Source organism: Blennius ocellaris, assembly GCF_963422515.1.
Source record: "Blennius ocellaris genome assembly, chromosome: 9".
NCBI lineage: Eukaryota > Metazoa > Chordata > Actinopteri > Blenniiformes > Blenniidae > Blennius > Blennius ocellaris.
In genome coordinates this window covers 2241652-2263560 of record NC_137658.1, presented here as the reverse complement: position 1 = coordinate 2263560, position 21909 = coordinate 2241652, and the positions used below count along the sequence as shown (strand labels likewise).

The 21909-nt window shown below is 46.1% G+C and overlaps 1 protein-coding gene across 1 annotated transcript in view; it reads right to left on the bottom strand.

Moving 5' to 3' along the window:
* LOC308134613 (transcription factor COE3-like) overlaps window positions 1–21909 on the bottom strand; it is a gene marked incomplete at its 3' end in the record, with an annotated part of 33443 nt that extends 11534 nt beyond the window's left edge. Inside the window, exons 1-4 of the mRNA XM_080502385.1 lie at window positions 21720–21909; window positions 9791–9947; window positions 6219–6282; window positions 3300–3355 (exon numbers count right to left, since the gene is read on the bottom strand). Coding sequence (XP_080358511.1) covers window positions 3300–3355; window positions 6219–6282; window positions 9791–9947; window positions 21720–21853 — 411 coding nt within the window. The 5' untranslated portion in view covers window positions 21854–21909. The remainder of the gene's footprint in view (window positions 1–3299; window positions 3356–6218; window positions 6283–9790; window positions 9948–21719) is intronic.

Below are 21909 nucleotides of genomic sequence, written 5' to 3'. Positions count from 1 at the left end.
CCGACCAAAAGTTGCCGGTTTGAATCCCTTAAGACGAAGAGCAACGTACTTTGGTGGGCAAACTGAAGTGTGTGTGTGAGACGAACACGTCCGGATGAGGCGCTTGGCAGAAGGGACGACTTTCTTTCTGCAGATAAACTCCAGTTTGTTGTTCGTAGTGTAACAACCCCCCCCCTCCCCCCCACACACACACACACACGCACACACACACACACACACAAACACACCTTCTCTGTGTGGTACTGTTTAATCTGCATTAATGCACGGGGCCCTAACAGGCGCTCGGCGGGGCCGCCATCGATCCGCCGGGGGGGGGAGGGGGTGTGGGGGTGGGGGGTAGGGGACTCCAAGTCGACCGTCTGTCAACTCCGACTGTCGACCAATGGGGCGTCGCGTAGCGGGAGGTGAAGGTGTGTGTGTGTGTGTGTGTGCGCGAGCCGCCGTCGCCGAGGAGGAGGAGGAGGAGGAGGAGGAGGAGGAGGAGGAGGTGTCAGGATTATTGTCTCCAGTGTGTCGTCGCTGTGCCACATTAGGGCCTATTGATCGCTGAGCGCGGCTGACGCTTTGTCGGGGAGCCGCTTGGCGCATCGATCGGTGACATACCGACAGGCCGCGGAAGCTGGCGGGGGGAGGGGGGGGGGGTGTAGGGGGGGGGGGGGGGGTTGGGTGGAGGGAGAGGGGCGGGGCTTGCGGGAGCTTTAAACAGGTGTTTGCAGACGAGCGGCGTTGGGACGGCGGAGATTAACTCTGCAGCGTTCGGCCACACTGCAGAGCTCCGGATGCTGTTTGTTTACTCTCCATCGCCACGCCGGCTGCTCTGGAGCCCAAAACACACAGCTGCTCTTCAGACACACACACTTTTAACGCCGACGACGAACGTCTTCATGAGCTTCAAACTGTTAAGAAAATATATAATAAATCCGGATCATTTGATTAATTTTCTCTGGTCTGGAGCTGAAATCAGCATCTGAAAACGTACATTTATTGCTCTTTGTCATCTTGCGGCACACTTTAGTCTGATCTCTGGATTCTCTAAAGCCAAGATATATCTCTCGTTTTCCTGGGGAAAGGTTTAATTCTCTGAGCTCGTCCTCTTGTGGGTTTTGGAGAAACTAGTGATGTCATAACGACCTGGAACACTTTGCTAAAACCGGCCAAAATGGCTTTTATTCCCCAAGAAATTCCGTCCTGTGTGTTTAATATTACATTATTATGAAATGATTAAAGGATCTTTAACCAGGCAATAAGGTAAAGTACTGGCTCAAATACTTTGTTAAACTACTGGTAAGGGATTGTGTTTTACCTCTATTACATTCAAAATGGACACAAATATTATGCATTACATATATATATATATATATATATATATATCATCGTAAAACCACAAGTTTTTAAACTGTATTCTTATTATTTTGTCACTTTTACTAAAAACGTTTGGTAAAGTTCCTTAGTTCATTAATGTGACTATTTTCTGAACAATAAACGATATTTGATTTACTCTCCGTACGATAACCACACGTTCTCGACTAAAATTATTTAAAAACATAGAACATTTTTAAAGTATTTCGACATTATAAAAACAAAAATTGTACTCTTAAACCAAATAATCAGTTATTTCAAGGTGACGATTACATGAAGCTCCCTGCCGCACTGCACTCTGGGAAACGAAGCCCCGCCGGCTGTCGGAACCTCAGAAGTGAGGAAGAGGAGGATCGGGAGGAATGTGGAAATATTCGGGGGGGGGGGGGGGGGGTTGAGGGGGGAGGGGGTTGGTTGGCGGTGACGCCGTTCACAGGTTCGAATCCCTGGTGGGTTCCTGAGTGAGTGAGAACCGGAAAGGTGGGAGGACGCGGGGCGGCGGGCGGCCGGGAAGGAAAACACATCAGGAGGGAGCGAAGGAGAAGCTGGGAGGGGAAACACCGGAGCTGCATGGCGGCTGAGGAGGTGCAGAGGAGGTGCAGAGGAGGTGGAGGAGCAACAGAAGGTCTGAAGAGCAGCTTCAAATGAAGGAAGGATATAAATCCCTCAGCTGAGGCTTGATTCACCTCCTCCTCCTCCTCCTCCTCCTCCTCCTCCTCCTCCTCCTCCTCCTCCTCCTCCTGCTCCTCCTCCTCCTCCTCCTCCTCACTGTGAAGCTTGGAGACGATTAAATCAACACGAAGCCTCACACGGCAGTGACCTCCTGGTTGTGGAGCAGCAGATCGTTTAAACATCTCGAGACGTGAAGAAAAGGTGGAAACGACCAATAAATCCTGTTTCAACCAGTTTGACTGTAAAATGAAGATTTTCAGTTTGAAGTGAGACTCTGGTCACGTTTTTACCTGTTTCTTTTACAGAAAATGTCAATTTGCATCATGGATCAGAGCCCTGCTCTTCCTCCTCTTCCTCCTCTTCCTCCTCTTCCTCCTGCACCTTCTTCATCTATTGTACCTCCTGCATATCGTACATCTCCTGCACCTCCTTCTCCTCATGCACTTTCCTCTCCTCCCGCACCTCCTTCTCCTCCTGCACTTTCTCTCCTCCTCCCGCACCTTCTTCTCCTCCTGCACTTTCCTCTCCTCCTGCACCTCCTTCTCCTCCTGCACTTTCCTCTCCTCCTGCACCTCCTTCTCCTCCTGCACTTTCCTCTCCTCCTCCTGCACTTTCCTCTCCTCCTGCACCTCCTGCACTTTCCTCTCCTCCTGCAATTTCCTCTCCTCCTGCACCTCCTTCTCCTCCTGCACTTTCCTCTCCCCCTGCACCTCCTTCTCCTCCTGCACTTTCCTCTCCTCCTGCACCTCCTTCTCCTCCTGCACTTTCCTCTCCTCCTCCTGCACTTTCCTCTCCTCCTGCACCTCCTGCACTTTCCTCTCCTCCTGCAATTTCCTCTCCTCCTGCACCTCATTCTCCTCCTGCACTTTCCTCTCCTCCTGCACCTCCTTCTCCTCCTGCACTTTCCTCTCCTCCTGCACCTCCTTCTCCTCCTGCACCTCCTGCACCTCCTTCTCCTCCTGCACCTCCTGCCAGCCTCGCTGGGCTGTAATCCACCACAGACAGAAACTCGTCACACCGTCACCTTCTACCCAAACAGGAAAAGGTTAATTTTGTGGTATTTAAAAACAGACCATTGCAGTTTGATCAAATAAACTTCCATGTAGGAGGAAACACATTGTTTCTCCCTCTCCAGCGCGACTCTACTCTATTCTATTGTTCACTTGTAATAACTTTCGGGGACGGCGGCTCCTTTTAATGACGTTGAAATGTGTGAAACAAAGGAAGAAGACGTGAGTCGACGTGTGACAGGAGGAGGTGTGACTCACCTGTTTGGTCATGGAGTCGATCAGCCGGACGTACAGATCCTGTTCTGTCCGGATTCCTGCAAACAAACAAAAACAAAAACAACGTCAACAGCGAGCTCCTGTTTTCACTGACAGTGGATCTGGATTGTTCTTTTTTTGTGACGCTCTCCTGAAGCCCAGTGAGAAAAAACACATTTAAAGTAACAAGACGTCTTTTTTTAAGGAAAAAAACGATCTTCTGTGGCGAAAATATGACGTAATCGTCCGTGATGTCATCAAATAACCACAACAATCACACACTAAAAGCTCCGGAGCTGCAGAAGCTACTGACGCTAGCGGCAGGAAGAGCATAGAACTATAGAACTAGAATTATAGAGTGGTTTATGTCTGGGTTCATGAGCAGGATCCTACTTCTAAAGTTCTATTTGCTCTGTCTTCTTCTGTGTTTTTGGTGTGTTTGGTGAGTCACAGCGCCCCTACAGGCCTGGCAGGTGTACTACAGGCCCTGGAGCCTCGTGTTGAGACGAGTTCATAGTGACGAGTGGACGGAGTGTTTTTTTTTTGGAGGCTGGGGTGAAAAAAGATCGTTTTTCTCATCGTGTGGATGAACTTGAAACAGACTTAACACAGAAAGGACACGAAGCCCAGAATTGAACCGGAGACCCTGAGACTACACGGCACCGGAGCATACAAAGACTGAAATGACAAAATAAAGTTTGAAAAAAAATGTACTTTGTCTCCCCGAGACATGATGCACACGCACACACACACACACACACAAACACACACATGCAGAGTTTAGACAAGAATTACTGCTGTAATTATGCGAGTCTGACAACCAACATACATACATGCATTAGCCTCTTATGCTAATTTGCTCCCAGCGTGAGAAAAAGAAAAAAAAGAAAGGAAAAAAATCCCCGAAACAAAAGAAGTGACTCCTAATAATGTGCTGTAAATGAATTCTGGTGTTATTTATGTCCCGGTAGTGTATTTATGTGTTGTGTAGCGCTTGTCGCGGCTCCGCTAACCCCCTCCCCCCCCCACCCCCCCCCCCTACCCCCCCTCGGCAAAAACAAACATTAGCGCTGCTCCGGCGCCGTTCATTATTTATAGGCCGGGCCGCCTCTTTCCTCCAGGATAACAAGGAATCCTCGTTCTGCCCACAAATTAAATATCAATCAGGACTGCTTGTCTTTTTATTAGCTATGCATCCGGGCGTAAATGTGACACAGACACGACATGGGGCGGCGGAGGCAAATTGGCGGGGACACCTGTTAGCGGCGGAGGAGGAGGAGCTCTAATTGTGCTCCACGCGGTTCCTTTCTTTTTTTCCCTCTCTCCCCCTCGCAGCTTCTTCCGCTTTCTAATTGACATGATTCACTTTCTCGCGCCGCCGAGCGCCCGAGCAAGTCGGCGGCCTAAATGGCGGCTATCCGTCCCCCGGTTGCAGATGAGGTCAATTACCCCCGTACGCGGCTAATCCCGACCACGCCGACTCATATTAGAGTGATTTATTCCGCCGCGGAAGAAAACGCTCTTTTATGTCCCACTTTATCTGGCCGGTTTTTTTTTTTCCGCGGGGGTCTTGCGAGCATGAGCGCCGGTCCTGCTAGCTCTGGAGCCCGGCCAGGGGAAGCCGTGTGTGTTTTGAATCAGCCCCGAGCTCCCAGGATGGACAAACCAGAGTCGGGGCTCCGGCTCGGAGCCGTCACATATTCCAGATGTCTGACGTGCGCTCGGGCCTCTGCACGCCGATAATGAAAAAAAAAAAAAAGGTTTTTCTTTCTTTCTTTCTTTTTTTTTTTTCCCTTTCCAAGCCCGGCCCCGCGTTGTTAAAAATGCAGCAAGCGAGTTTAAAGTGGAAGTCCGCTGAGGTGACCTTTTTTAATACGAATTCCTGCTTCAACTTTAAAAATGGTGCGCGAACGAACGCAGGCCGTTTGTACCTGTGGGGTGAAGGAGCCGTCGTTAACGCCGCCGCCTCGATCAATACCGCAGATCTGAAACCCGGCAGCACCCGACAAAAAAGCCCCAAAAGAGTTTACCTTACCAGCGTCACGGATGTAAATATGTCTCATTAATTGACAGGTTGGTTTTTTTTTATTGTGACATTTTATTTTGCACGACCTCAAACCAGGAAACGTGACTTTCGGGCTGTCGGACAATAAAAACTGACAGACGTCCATATTTCCATGTTGGACGGAGTTTAAGATGCAGCTGTTATCCAGGTGGGGGGGTTAGAGGGGGGTTAGAGGGGGGGGGGGGTTACTGGAGTGGGTCCCAGGTTACACCCTGGACGGTTCAGCCGTCCGTCACGGAGACAGAAAGTCCCACTCGGACCTCGTCTTTACGCTCCTGCACACGTGGGGGTGGGGTGGGGGGGGGGGGGGGGGCATGCTAACGACCACGGTGTCATTCTCGGCCTCACAGGAAAAATCCCGCCAGAATAATCCGGATCGAGACTCGTTTCAGGTGAAAACACATCATTCACTTGCGTCGACGCGACGGAAAACGGCGCGGTCGGCATTGTTTTGTTTTTTTTATAATGAAACCGCACGCCGAGAACAAAACACTCCATACGTGATTGCGGTGACTGTCAAAATAAAAGCACCACGTCCCAGGAGACTCTGGACTGAGAGTCACGACACGACGGCGGAAACTTTGTTCCCATTGTCCGTCCACTGAGCGCGTGCAGAAGAGCTACGGCGTTCACGAGGACGTGGCGGTTTGCGTGTCTTCCTGCGTTTCCATGGAGACGGAGCTTTTGAAACATGAAGATCAGTTCCATTGTGGCCCTTCGGCCACGGCGAGACGTCGAAAACCGAATTTATCATCGTTGAGTCGGGAGACTAGTTAGAAACTAGTTACTAAACACTTTCCTGCCGCTCTGATTCTCAACCTGTTAATAAAAATAAAATAAATAAATTTGCTTCTCACCGTTGCTGTAGAGGAGCTGTAGCCTGTAGTGGATCCCGTTGTTGGTCTTCTCGCCGTTGTACTCCTGTCACACCGAACACACAGGAAGCATTAGTTTGAACCTGTTTTGTTTTTTTTACTGTCATTACTGCATAAATTGCTCCTCTTAAATATCACATTGAATTTTTTTTTTAATTAAATAAAGAATATAATATAATAGAAACGTAGAAATACATATATATATATATATACAATACAAACATCTCATTTGTTTTAGCAAAGCTCCTGCCAGTTCACCCGAGAGAAGCGTTTATCTTAAAATATGAAAAAAAAAAAAAAAAAAAACGTGTGAGAAAATCAGCGGCGTACACAGAATTTTTGATGAGAAGCACACCGTGGGACAGTTTCTAGGACGAGCTGAATTATTTAACCAGGAAAGAGCGATAAACGTGTCTTTTTGGTCCGTTTTAAACCACTTTACAACAGACGTGGATGTAAGGGGTGTTTTTTTTTTTTTTTACGTCCAGTTTAAAGGAATAAACGACACCCGACCATATATTTTACAGAGACGTCACTTCTCTTTCACATATCAAATTGGGGGCGGCGGCGAGAGGCCGGGGGGCGTCGCCCCGTCTCAGACCGACTTTAAACATCTGAGCGTCTCTTTCATTCTCCATCTCCTCTATTTTTTTTTTTTTTTTTTTTAGATTATTCTAAATTCCCTCTCTGCTGACCTCACCCCCCCCTCCCACCCCTTCCTCCTCTCCTCTCCTCTCACCCTTTACCCCCCCCCTCCCCTCCCTCCCCCTCGCCTCCCCTCGCCTCTCGCTCCCTCGGCCGCTCGGTGCCAACTGTGCCCGGGAGTGTTGGCTCGGTCCCAGTGTGTTGGTGTCGGGGCGAGAGACTAGAGGTCAAAGCAGAGGTGAGGTGAGCGAGTGGGCGGAGAGGACGCAGCGGTGCCAGCTGGCAGCCCATCAAACAACAAACCCCCCCCGAACCTGTCTGGGCCTTATTATGATTATCATTAGTGGGATTAGCAGCGGCGTTTCATGAGCCCACGACCAGCGCGGGACCGCCTTTGTCCTGTCTGCTCGTCTATGTACCTATATTTAAATATAGATACGGAGATACAAATACACACGTTTAGCCATATACACATACAGTGTCTCCCTCCCTTACACACACACACACACACACACACACACATCTTCAGAGCTCCTTAAACAAACATGGCTTCCATCCAGTGAACGTTTGGACTCAAATCCGACACATCAGCAGCTTTTTTTTTTTTTTTTTTTCTACTTAAATGCGATTCAGCCTACAACCATTAACTTGTGGAGAAATTCTAACGTTACACGTCTCCTGTAGTGAAAATGTCCATCGTCTCTTCTCCGTCTGTGTGCAAATAAAATAAAATAAAAAAAATAAAAATTCTGCACTACGTCGGGAGAGAAAACTCACCCTGTACAGTTTGACTGCAATTAATTTTGCTGCAGCCTTTGAATGTCTGCGACCTGCAGGCAGCATGTAGAAAACACAGCACCAACTAGTGGCCCGGCATGCAAACTGCGGCGCCGGAAAAGCCGGGCCAGAAACCCTTTAGAGCAGGGGTGTCAAACATGCGGCCCCGGGGGGCCAGAACCGGCCCACCAGACCGTCTAATCCGTCCGCCGTGTGATTTTTGAAGTGTGAAGTATTAAAAATGAAAACTGACAGAGGCTGATCTAAAAACACTCGATTGGCAAAAATGGCATTCAAAACCGCCCTTGGTCAGAATTAATTAATGCAATCTGTGGAGGTCACATGACTCAACACCTTTCACAATAAAAGTGTCCAATTTATGTGAAGTGATACTTTAGACATGTAAACTCAAAACAATTTCCAGATGAATACGATATCCAGCTACAGGTGACTGAGGGTTTTTTTGGGTGTTTTTTTTTTTTTTTTACAAATATAATAATATCTGATTTCCTTTAATATGTATATTTCAGAATAGACTGGCGAATTCTTGCAGTTTCAAAAGGATCAAAAGAAGGAAAGACTTTGCATTTGTCCATATCTGCAGTTTAATGTGATGTTTGACTTGTTGGGCCTCCAGAGGTCAGATCAGGTTGATGTGGCCCCTCAACTGAAATCAGTTTGACACCCCTGATCTAAAGTCTCAGAGTCTCCACCCATTTTCTGAAGCGAGGCTCCGTCACACTCTCCTCCTCTTTCTCCTCCTCCTCCTCCTCTGCAGCTCTGCTACGTCACCTGGACGACCCAGTAAAGGAGATGGATGGAGGGACACGACTAATTGGGTGTAAATTTGTTCTTTAAGTAGGAATCGTTTCACCTCGACGCTCCAAACAAACAGTGTGTTCCCCAGTCTGCATGTTCTCACTGTGGGTTTATTCAGAATAATCTATATGTTCTATTGTTTTCACTTTCCAAACACAGGAGAACATGAAAGTGTTCATTTTGTGCAGAAAATCTGTTAACTGATGCAGAAAGGTGAAGAAATGTTGATCTTTGGGTCCAGTTGGTCTGATTTGGATCATTATTCTAGATTGAATCAGGAATTTCTCTCTGGGATTAATCAAGTAGTTCTACTCAGTTCTATTCTAGTTTATTTCAACTAGTTGTTCTAGATTGATTTGAACTAGTTGTCCTTAATTGATTTGGACAATTTGGACCAGTTGTCCTGGATTGATTTGGACAATTTGGACCAGTTGTCCTAAATTGATTTGGACAATTTGGACCAGTTGTCCTTGATTGATTTGGACAAGTTAGATCAATTTGGACAAGTTGGATCCATTTGGACCAGTTGTCCTTGATTGATTTGGACAATTTGGATCAGTTGTCCTAGATTGATTTGGACAATTTGGACCAGTTGTCCTAGATTGATTTGGACAATTTGGACCAGTTGTCCTAGATTGATTTTGGACAATTTGGACCAGTTGTCCTTGATTGATTTGGACAATTTGGACAGTTGTCCTTGATTGATTTGACAAGTTGGATCAATTTGGACCAGTTGTCCTTGATTGATTTGGACAATTTGGACCAGTTGTCCTAGATTGATTTGGGCAAGTTAGATCAATTTGGACCAGTTGTCCCACATTGACTTGGACAAGTTGGACCAATTTGGACCAGTTGTCCTTGATTGATTTGGACAATTTGGACCAGCTGTCCCACATTGATTTGGACAAGTTGAACCAATTTGGACCAGTTGTCCTTGATTGATTTGGACAATTTGGACTAGTTGTCCTAGATCAATTTGGCCCAGTTCTAGATTGATTTTGACAAGTTGGATCAATTTGGACAAGTTGGATCAATTTGGACCAGTTGTCCTTGATTGATTTAGACAAGTTAGATCAATTTGGACCAGTTGTCCTAGATTGATCTGGACCAGTTGTCCTAGATTGTCCTAGTTTTGACTGCATATTGTTGAACATTTGTTATCGACTGTGTTTTCTTTCCGACTTTCTTCCCCAATAAGTTAAAAAACCCAAAACAAACGAGTCCAGAGCCGCTTCCCACTGAAGTCAATGAAGCCAAAGGCTTCGGCGGCTCTGCAACACAGTGTGTCCCACCAGCGAGGAGGACATGGTCACCTTGTCTTTCTCCACAAAGTCCACGTAGGACGTCCTCTCGATCTCCACCGGCTGGCCCTGCCGGTCGTACAGCGCCAGGACGAAGTGGAAGAAGTTGGACTTGCGCAGGTTGGACGGCGGCTGCTTCTCGAAGTGAGCCCGGGCCAAACCCACGCCGCTGAAACACAAAGGGAGACGGACGGTTCAGTCCTCGGGGACGTCTCGACAAGACGTGGTTACACATGAGAGAAGAAGGACGGCGGCGGCGTTCCTCAGGGCGCCGTGTTCGGTACTCAGACATTCTTCTTGAAAAGATAAAGAAGTGCAAAATACATCGAGGACTGTGGAATTTTAAGGGTGAAATTGGAGACGCGGACGTTGACGACATCGGTTTTATTTAAGTTGGTTGAAACTTTTAATAAAAATTAGGATTGTTGAGACGTTTCAGCAAAATTCTTTTAAAGCGACTGAAATGTAATGTTTCAAAGAAGAGGAGGAGGAGGAGGAGGAGGAGAAGGAGGAGGAGGAAGAGGAAGAAGGGGATGAGAAAGAGGAGGAGGAAGATGAAGAGGAAGAGGAAGAGGAGGAGGAGGAGGAAGAGGAGGAGGAAGAAGAGGAAGAGGAGGAGGAGGAGGAGGAGGAGGAGTTGTAATATGAGGAGGAAGAGGAAGAGACGGAGTAACAGGAGGAGCAGCAGAAATGGAGGAGTAATATGAGTAATCTGAGGAGCAGCATGAGGAGGAAGAGGAGTAACAGGTTGACGAGGAAGAGTGTAGTGTCTCCTCCTCCTCTCTCTTCTCCTCCTCCTCTCCTCCCTCCCTCCCGCCCTGCAACTATGAGGTGGATAAATATCTATTCTTGCTTAGTTTCTTTTTTGGAGTGCTCCTCCTCACTGCTCCTCCTCTCTGCTCCTCGTCGCTGTTCCTCCTTGCTGCACCTCCTCCTCACTGCTCCTCCTCACTCCTCCTCTCTCCTCCTCTCTCCTCCTCCTCTCTGCTCCTCGGCTCAGAGGAGTTTTCCCCCGGCGGCAGATTAATGCAGCAGTGACCTTTCTGTACCTCCATTAAGCTTCACGCTTCATTTGGAGGAAGTTTGTGGAGCTAATTCTTCCTACTCACAGCCTCTTCCTCCTCCTCCTCCTCCTCCTCCTCCTCCTCCTCCTCTCTTCCTCCTCCTCCTCCTCCTCTTCGATTTAGGAGGAGGAGGTGATGTGCTCCAGGTTCCAGACAATCACATCAGAGACTCTCAGGTAATAAAAGGATCAGAAAAGTCAACAGCAGTAATAAAAAATAACATTATTATTATTATTATGATTATGATTATGATTATTATTATTATTGTTCATATTGTTGTTGTTGTTGTTGTTGTTGTTGTCGTTGAACTTGTTTGGTGTACTTGATATTCACGGACTCACACGGAGTGAATCAGTGACTTCATGAGGTTTCAGGTGAACTTTGACCTTTGACCTCTTTTGATCAGGACAGGAAACAACTTTTGTCGCTCACTCACACACACACACACACACACACACACACACACACACACACACACATACACACACATACACACACATACACACACATACACACACACACACACACACACACACACACACACACACATAAACAAAAGGACTGAACAGTTTGAGTGATTTGTTTTTTCCGGATGAAGCTGATTTTTAGGAAAAGCTGTAAAAGCTCTCAGAGACTGAATCTGGCAGCTGCTTCATCTTCATCATCCTCATCATCATCCTCATCATCCTCATCATCCTCATCATCATCAGCGTCACTTCCACCACCGAACACCACCATTATCACCAATTACACCCAGACCGAACTCAGTGGAGGAGGAGACACTCTACTCCTCCTCCTCCTCCTCCTCTTCTCTCCTCCTCCTCCTCCTCTCTCCCTCTTCTTTCCTCCTCCTCTCTCCCTCTTCCTCCTCCTCTCTCCCTCTTCTCTCCTCCTCTCTCCCTCTTCTCTCCTCCTCCTCCTCCTCGTCTCTCCTCCTCCTCCTCCTCTCTCCCTCTTCTCTTCTCCTCCTCTCTCCCTCTTCTCTCCTCCTCCTCTCTCCCTCTTCTGTCCTCCTCCTCCTCTTCTCTCCTCCTCCTCCTCCTCTTCTCTCCTCCTCCTCCTCCTCTCTCCCTCTTCTCTCCTCCTCCTCCTCCTCTTCTCTCCTCCTCCTCCTCCTCTCTCCCTCTTCTCTCCTCCTCCTCTCTCCCTCTTCTCTCCTCCTCCTCCTCTTCTCTCCTCCTCCTCTCTCCCTCTTCTCTCCTCCTCCTCCTCCTCTTCTCTCCTCCTCCTCTCTCCATCTCCTCCTCCTCCTCCTCCTCTTCTCTCCTCCTCCTCTCTCCCTCTCCTCCTCCTCCTCCTCCTCCACTCACTGCACTCGTTATCATTATCATCATCACCATTATGTTAATTTCAGCTCCATCCACTCCGATCCGGCTGTTACCACTTTGGCACAAGGTGGAATAAAAACAGTATCGATGGCGTCTGAGCACGCTCAGAGTGTAAATCACACACACACACACACACACACACACACACACACACACACACACACACACACACACACACACACACACACACACACAGAATACAGAGTGTTGATGTTGGAGTAGCAGCGCTCACACCGACAGCAGCTCCTGTCGCCTCCACTGAGCAGCGCTCTGAAACAGGAAGTGGATCGGAGCTGCAGCAGAAAGTCTGAGAACCAGAAGCAGGAGCAGCAGGAGCTGCAGGAGCTGCAGGAGCTAAAGAAGCTGCAGGAGCAGCAGGAGCAGCAAGAGCTAAAGAAGCTGCAGGAGCTGCAGGAGCTGCAAGAGCTAAAGAAGCTGCAGGAGCAGCAGGAGCAGCAAGAGCTAAAGAAGCTGCAGGAGCAGCAGGAGCTGCAGGAGCTGCAGGAGCTAAAGAAGCTGCAGGAGCTGCAGGAGCAGCAGGAGCTAAAGAAGCTGCAGGAGCAGCAGGAGCTAAAGAAGCTGCAGGAGCAGCAGGAGCAGCAAGAGCTAAAGAAGCTGCAGGAGCAGCAGGAGCAGCAAGAGCTAAAGAAGCTGCAGGAGCAGCAGGAGCAGCAAGAGCTAAAGAAGCTGCAGGAGCTGCAGGAGCTGCAGGAGCAGCAGGAGCAGCAGGAGCTAAAGAAGCTGCAGGAGCTGCAGGAGCTGCAGGAGCAGCAGGAGCATCAGGAGTATCAGACACTGAAGAAGCATCAGGAGTTTCAGCTGCTTCAGTCTGACTCCAGCTGTGCAGAAACATCCTGTTAATCCAGTTAAATCTCAAAGAAATGAAGAGATTTGGGGCCTTTTTATGAGTAAAACTGGTGGAAATATAAATTAAAAAAAACAATATTCAGGTGCAGAACTCAGTGTTCTCGTCTGTTAAAATGTGCAACAGACGAGTAAAGAAAACTTATTATTAATCTGAATTAACGAGAGAGAGACAGAGAGAGAGAGAGAGAGAGAGAGAGAGAGAGAGAGAGAGAGAGAGAGAGAGAGAGAGAGAGCGAGAGAGAGAGAAAACGTTTCTCTGGGATGTGAAGCTGGAACCAAATTAAATGTGACACTTTGATGGTTCTTTCTTCTGCAAAAAGTGGCGTCCACTTTCAACATGAACCTGCTTTACTCTGTTATATACACACACACACACACACACACACACACACACACACACACACACACACACACACACACACACACACACACACACACACACACACACACACACACACACACACACCATCAGGTCCCTCTAATTGCGGTGGATGTTGGTTTGTCCTGATAAAATATGCACATATTGTTCCTGTACGCTGCTCCGTGTGTTGATTTATGCAGAGCTGCACAATTACCCTGGAATACATTTACTCAATCACACCCGTGTGTGTGTGTGTGTGTGTGTGTGTGTGTGTGTGTGTGTGTGTGTGTGTGTGTGTGTGTGTGTGTGTGTAATGGGAACTAATGAGGCGGCCGGCTCGTGAGGCGTTCGAGGACGGTTTCAGGTTCAGTTAAAGTCGCAGCGTTTGAATCAATCAGCTCTGATCAATAACTCTGAGAGTCGATAACATAAAACTGGAAATAAATCAATGAATCTCAGAAACTCTCTTTGATTTAAATCCTAAAATTAAAAAAAAAAACTAAAAAGAAACACCAAATTGTAAGATATAACAATATATATAAAAATGTAAATATAGATATTTGTAAGATTAGCGTCATGGTAAAAACTTCAAGGTTTTGTGTTTAACAATTTTGCTTTAATGAAACGTGACGAAATAAAATGAAGTAACATTTATGTTGTGATGAATATCAATCATAACAATTGACCGCATTTAATTGATGATTAAAAAAAAAGAAAAACTTCACAAAACGACAAATCAGAGCATCAGGTTTTGTTTCTTCACAATTTTAGCGCGTAAACATGTAAAAGTAATAAGATTACATTGTAACGGGAAAAGGAATGCAGATACGCTTTCCTGACTGCAGTTTTTTTTTTTCATTTCCAGGTAAATATTCACTTTTACGTGATGTCCTTGAACGCCTCTGCTGAGGATTTCTTCATTTTTAATATCTACAATGAAGTTTCACTATAAAAAAATCACACTTTTTACACTGGATTATAAGTCTTTCGTTCTTCTACCACCTTCCTGCTTCAGAAAACAGAGACTTTGTCTACAAGTAATCAGATTACAAGCGTGAAAAGCATCTAAAATGAAAGTTTACACTTTGGATGGATGAACCATAGGTTTCCAGTTTGACGTGAGGTACCTGAATGCATCATTGAACTGTCAACTGCTTTATTAGTAGTTTTACATGCACACACACACACACACACACACACACACACACACTTCACCAATAAACATCCTTCCAACGAGCTTCAATATAAAATTCCAACAAACGTTTCGAACTCCTCATCCTTACACATTCAAGACAGTAACTTTCTCTCAAAGTAATCAGATTACATCCCTGAGGCTTAGTTACAGTTACAATCCGCAGTGAAATCGTCGATAAAACATTGATTCGTCTTGGATTCCCAAACGCATTTGGAGGTGAAGCCCTGGTTAACGTGAGGTCCTCGAACGCCTCCTCAAAACATTCACATGTGTGACGTCACGGATCAAAACGATCAATTTACAACAAACGTTTGAAAATTTCATTTAACATATTAAAGGACAGTAACGCTTTTCTGAGGTGACGGCACCTTATTTTAAGACTGTAACTGTGTGTGTGTGTGTGTGTGTGTGTGTGTGTGTGTGTGTGTGTGTGTGTGTGTGTGTGTGTGTGTGTGTGTGTGTGTGTGTGTGTGTGTGTGTGTGTGTGTGTGTGTGTTAATTAGTACACTGGATGAGGTGTTCGGCGTGTGAAAATGCACAGAAGTGAAAAAGCAGACGAGGTTTCAGGAACGTCAAACAACCGAAGCAGCTTCACAACAACACACACACACACACACACACACACACACACACACACACACACACACACACACACACACACACACACAGGTCTGGTCTCCTGCTCCTCTTTTTTTCTCGTCTGTTGACTTTGAGCTTTATTCGTTCATTTACACGAGTCGGCTTCACTTCCAGCAGGATGAAGAAGAGGAGGAAGAGGAGGATGAAGAAGAAGAGGAGGAAGAGGAGGAGGAGGATGAAGAGGAGGAGGATGAAGAGGAGGAGGAGGATGAAGAAGAGGAGGAGGATTTACAGAGATGAAGCTGACACGACGTTCATGCAGGCGGATTAATTATCCAACACGTTTTACAGACGTCGTTCAAGAGTTTAATTGTGCGAAAGTGAAGAGGAGGAAGAGGAGGAGGAAGAAGAGGAGGAGGAAGAAGAGGAAGAGGAGGAAGAGGTGTTGACAAACATAAATATCTAGGTTGTGTTTTTCTCTTCACACATTGAAAACCTGAATGAAGAATAAAAGTGAACTTTGACTTTTTCATCCTAAAAACAAGTGCTGGAGTCCGTGGTGCGTTCAGGGTTTCCAGGAGAAAACAGTGTCACCCCTTCACCTCCAGTCTCACCCCTTCATCTTTCACCTCCAGTCTTACTCCTTCACCTCCAGTCTCATCCCTTCATCTTTCACCTCCAGTCTCACCCCTTCATCTTTCACCTCCAGTCTCACCCCTTCACCTCCACTCTCACCCCTTCATCCTTTCACCTGCACTCATTCAGTTAAAATGAGCATTTTTAAGGAAGCGATGTGAAATAAACGTCCAGATTAACGACAGGGGCCCCGCGGTGCGTTCAGGGTCCTGGACCGGCCCCGCGGTGCGTTCAGGGTCCGGCAGAGAACGAGAACAAACCCACTGCTTTTCTAATCCTCCATCGTTTCTCTTCTGATTGAAGGAATCTGGTTTTCATGTTTTCATTCCGTCTGAAACCACAAACTTTTACTATTTTTACAAAAGAGGATTTTCGAGTTTTCCCACGTACGTCCCCCCCACCCCCCACCCCCCCCCACCCCCCACCCCCCCCACCCCCCCCACCCCCCCCCACCCCCCACCCCCCCCACCCCTGTTCGCCCCCGGACCACCAGGGAGCGCCGCCGCCGAACACCGATGATTGAATCGATGACAAATGATGCCAAAGAAGAACGACTCCGTCTTTTAACCCCACAGGACGACGGCGGGGTGGAGAAGAAGGGATCACTCACTCTGCTCCCTCACACACACACACACACACACACACACACACACACACACACACACACACACACACACACACACACACATTTCTTCCAAAAACTGCATTTAACAGTTATTATAGATTCAGACTTTAACCTTAAAAAGCTTTAAAAAGCACTTTGAAGAGGAGAAAAGGATGAAAGAAACATTTTGCTTCACTGCTTCATGGGAAAAAAAACATTTTTTACACTTTTTTGAGTTTTTAACGAGAAAAAACGTCATTTTTCACCTCATAAAATGTGTTTTCAGACGTAAATCCACTGAAATGAGAAGGAATCAAACTGGAGCCTCTGGGAGGTCAGAGGTCAGAGGTCAGAGCTGGTTAGGTTCAGGTGCACGTGAAGAATGTGGGAACTTTCCACGTCTGCAGGATTTTCATCTCTAAATGTAAAGTTCTTCTTGCTCACTTTCAAACTTAAAACCTGTCAGAGTTTTAAACAAGTCGAAGGATTTCCTGTTTCTTCATTAGAACTTTTTGGACTAAAACTTAAAGAATAAATGTTGATTTTCCTTCTTGAAGTTCAGGTTCGACTCAAAACTGGAGATTTTTAATTTAATCGGGCGACTTTTTGAAACGCCTGAAAACAGAAACAGGCTTTTTTTTTTATTCTTCATTTAATCTTAAGCTTATTTGGAAGTTGTTTGTTATTTTTGTCAAACAAGTTTTACCCACAAAAAAACAACAAAACAAAACAGAAAGACTATCAGAGGAAGCTGTTACATTCAAGTGCAAATCAACGTGTGGGATTTTTCAGCGTCGGCAGGATTCACGTCCTCCAAACTGCAGATTCAGTCACTTTTAACAAATTAAAATGAATTTAGATGAAACGAAAACAACCGCATTCATCTGTGCAGCGGAAAACTGTGATTATTCTCATTTCTGTTGATCATTTTGTGGAGTTTTTTCATTTATTGTTGTTAAGATCTTGCGTCACGTCGTCATATCAAACTCCTCGTTTGTCCTTTTTGAAGCCAAATCAGGAAGTTTTTCTCCGTCAGAGACAAACAGCTTTTACTTCAAAGGTCTCAGAGGTCAAAGCTGCTTCAGGTGCTCGTCAAAACGTGGGAAATTTCTGCTCTCACTGTCTGCCGGCTTTATTTTGGCCTTAAATGTGCACATTTAGGAGTAAAGTAAAAAAAAAAAAGTGGATTATTTTAGTTATTTGCTGTTTTGAAAACAGATTATCTCCTGTTTCCATTTAAATCTTTTTTTTTTTTTTTTGAAAGGTTTTACATTGTTTAGATGTTTGTGGAGGCAGAGGAAAGAAAAGCAGAAGAAGAAAGGATCAAAAATGCACTTTTTTTACACGTGTATTTTCTGTTTTTGAGTTTCTGCTGAAAGACAAAACTGATTCAAACACAAACTGAGATTGTTGCTTGAGGCACTTTCACAATAAAAGACTCTTCTGTCCTTAAACCTTCTATTCACTCACTTCTCCTCCTGGATTTCACTTCCAAGCTGAATGAAATTCATTTAACTTCATTTACTGTTAATTTTATTCTACTTATTTTACAAAAAACGAGCGAAATCCTGAAGTCGTCCTTTTGAATCTTGCAGATTCGAGACGTTTTGAGAGAAAAACGACAAATTCTCTCCATCCTCTCTTGTTTTTTTTCACTTTTTCGCTGCTACTTCTCACTTCCTTGTGCAGATTTCGTCTTTTTCCTGACTTCTCGACGTCGTCGCGTCTCGTTTTGTTTATTCCTCCGACAGTGCTGCGGCTCGGCCGACGTTCCCTTCGCCTCTTCCTTTCCTCTGACGTGTCGCCGCACAACATTTCCCTCCGCATTTCACACGTTTTAACGTTTCCTCTGCAGCTCAGAGCTTTTTTTTTCCCCTGTATCGACTCTCTCACTTCCCCGTCGCTCGTCGTTTCTCTTTTGTTTTCGCCCGTCGACGTGTCGAAGTCTGACCTGAGCTTCAATCCTTCCTTCTAGACTCAGACCGCGACACTTTTATTCTCATTTGAATCTTGGAAGTGAATCAAACTGGGCAGATTCCAGTAGGTCTTTCTGGACGAGAGGTTAAAGGTCACGTGGTTCAATTACAGACTGTTGAGGAGCCGCAGGTCGATCCACCTGTCGCTTCAGGTTTCATCTGGACTCGTCGTCCTGAACAGATTATTAGCGATTATCGACATTTAAGAGATTTTTTTGTGGATTTTTTTTCTTTCCAGATTCGACACAAATGAAAATCGGTGATAACGGAAGTGAAGGAAACGACGTTTCCCCGCAAGTGAAATTCAAACCGAAGCCTTTAACGGCGCCTTCCGGCTCCGGAAGCTTCCGTTTCACCGTCTCTTGCAGCTTCGGGGGTAAAAAAAAAAACAAAACAAACAAAAAAACAAGCAGTGATTTTTGTGCAGGTTTCGCTGCTTTGAAGCCGCCGGACGGTCCAGCAGTTCGTCCCTCTGCTTCAGGCGTCCACCTCGGGGGACGGAGACGTCCGACCGCCGGGCCGGACAGGAAGTTTCAGCAGCAGAACCACGCAGAACCACGCAGAACCACGCAGAACGACGACGGGAGACGCAGACCAGGAGGGTTTCGGCAGACGAGCGTTTCTTTAACGTCTGTTTTATTCTATCTGTGGTTTGTTTTTTTTTAATCCTAAGAAACATTTCAGGGTCCGTGAGGAAACTTGGTGAACGTAAAAGAAAACACATTTATACTGAACGTCCCGAAGACTCAGACTTTTTCTTGATTTGGACGATTTGAAACCAGGGCAATGAGACATTTTGATAAAAAAGCCTCTCCTGCTTGCATGTTTCAGATTCTTCTCCTCTCAGGAGGTTGACAGCGAGACTCCGGCGTGACGTTTGACGGCAGAAGCCGCTGTGAGAAAACCTGGGATTCTCAGCGTCCAGCCGGTTTCTCAGAGGAGCTCCGGCTCTCGGCTGCTTTCCAGGGAAACGCAGCCGGACGTTTCGACGCTTCGCCGCTGATCTCAGGTCAGTGGAGAAGCTCGGGGACCGAAACGATACGGAAACACGGTTCAGGCGCTTTGACGCTCATATTGGAGGTTTGAGTGAAGAAACTGCTTCGTCTTTTTCACTTCTTTTCCTTGATTTCTGCTCCACAAAAAACATTTCTGACTTTTTAACTCCAGAACCAGATCAGTTTTTTTTTTGTTTTCTTTTTCTTCAAATATGTAAAAAAATAGGTGGAGGTTCCAAAAAGCTCGTATTTAACAGCTCAATTAAATCTCACTTTTATTCTGACTACTGGAGCTCAGAACGAGTAAAACTAATTTTAAAAAATCAGCTTTGATTTAAAATTAAAACACCAAATTCAAACTAACCTTTAATTTATTTGTCAGTTTGCTCATTTTAATGTAAATTGTTTTGGGGGGTGTAAATCTGTGACAGCAGTTACATGCCTGTAGATATTTAAGGATTTTTAGCCTTTCAGAAGTGTTAATTCGTGTATATTTTATTGTGATAAGGTGAGCATTTCCCCCTCCAGATCCTGTGCAGGGAGCTGCTGTCAGTCTCACATGTGAACATCCTGCCTTAAATAAAGTCGCCTCTGCTTCACATTAACTGGGTGCTGACAGCTTTTAGAGGTCGGGATGTAAAACAGGTGTTTCTGTGTGTTTCGGCTGCAGGATGCAACACCGGCTCTGGATCTCATTTACACTTTGAAATAAAGCTTTTTGCTTGCGACGTGTCTGAAAACAGCTGCAGCTTCACTTTGAAAACAGCTTCACCTTCCGGGAGGAGAAAGAAACAAAAAAACTAAAAAAAAAATCAAGATTTAAATGGAGGGTGAAATGCTGCGGGAACCGTGAAATGTTTGGAAGTTGAGAACGGTTTATTTTTTGTTTTGTTTTGTTTGTGTTTAGTTTTTTGTTTTTTTGTTTTTCTGTGAATAAGCTTCGCGCTGATTTCAACCTGAAGCTTCGCTGTAAAGCCGCATTGATTGATTTTGAGTGAAGCGGTCAGATTTCACCGCGGAGCGGTTTTTTTTGTTATCATTATTACTATTATTATTATTATTATTAAACTCCAACGGAAAGACAAAAGAAAAAAAACTTCTACAAGATCAGAAAATAGACGATGCATTTTTATTCCTACTTCAACGTGTAAAATTATATTTGTCATCCTGAAGCTTGGAATTACTATTAGATTTTTTTTATTTGATCCTATTTTATTAAAGCTTTAAAATAAAACAAAATGTATTTGAGAGACGCTCAGCCGCGGAGGTCTAATATTGTAAATCATTGCCTGTTAAAAGAAATGCTGAATCTTTAATTGAACCTGTGACAATAAAATGTGGATGAATTTTCTCTGAGCTGCTTCATAAATAAACGATCAAAATCTGCGTGTTTTTTGGGGGGATTTTTTTGTTTTGTTTTAAAGCAGCGCGTTACAAACTGTGAGCTGCACGCGACTTAATCCGCGAGCTTTAATTCAATAATGTGCTGTTAATTGTTGAATTCGACGTGCGGCGCCTTTTTACGCGCGGCGCGTCGGAGCCCGAAGTGCGCGGCAGGTTCGCGTGTGGCTCCGCGGCGAGGATCGTGTAAACATTGTTTTATCTGCGGGTTTTGGGAGGAGAAGAAGAAGGAGAAGGAGAAGGAGAAGGAGGAGGAGGAGGAGGAGGAGGAGGAGGGAGATGAGGAGGAGGAAGATCCGCAGCGCACCGGGGAGCCGCTGGAATACGAGTCCGCTGGAGAGACGCGGGAAGGCGGCGTGAGGAAGCTGCGGCTCCGCGCGCTGCTCCAAGCAGCGGGTAGAAACATAATAATAATATTAATAATAATAATAATAAAAGCTCATCTCAAACGGTTTGCTCTTAATCGGGATTTTAGGATTTTTAAACTGATGTAAAGTGACTTTTAATGCAGATTTGAGCGCTTTTGACAAAACGCCTGACGCTTTTTTTTGGGATCTCGGACGCAAAGTTCGCAGCTCGTCTCGCTTCTCTTTTCCCCCTCAAGTTTTCAGATTTATAGAGAAAAGAGTGTGACTCTTTCAGCTCCTGTCGTGCAGCAGCAGCGACCAACTTTTCTTTCCCCCCCCCACACCACATTTTTCACCGGACCTGAGCGTCCAGACCCGCCGCGTCCCGGACGCGCCCTGCGGGACGCCAGACGCCACTTTCCCCTTTCAACAATCAACATTGACAGGCAGCGGCTCAGGCGACACATGAAAAGTTTCCTGCTTTTTTTGTAAGGGATTTGTTTTGCTTTTGTGGTGGTGGGGGGGTTGGTGTGGTAGGGGTAGGGGTAGGGGTGGGGGGGGGGGGGGGGGGTTGTTTGTTTCCTTTACCTCTGAGCCGCCGTGTTCGCGTCCAAAATCCCCGCGCCCTGCATCCAGGAGCGGACCGGGGTCATGCCGGTGGGGAGCGGCTCCTCCTTCATGGTCAGGGCCCCCCGGGGGAGGCTGTCCTGGATGGAGAACATCAAAAGTGTCCTTCTGGGAGCTTTGTCTTCACCGGGAACGGCGGGAAGAAAGAACG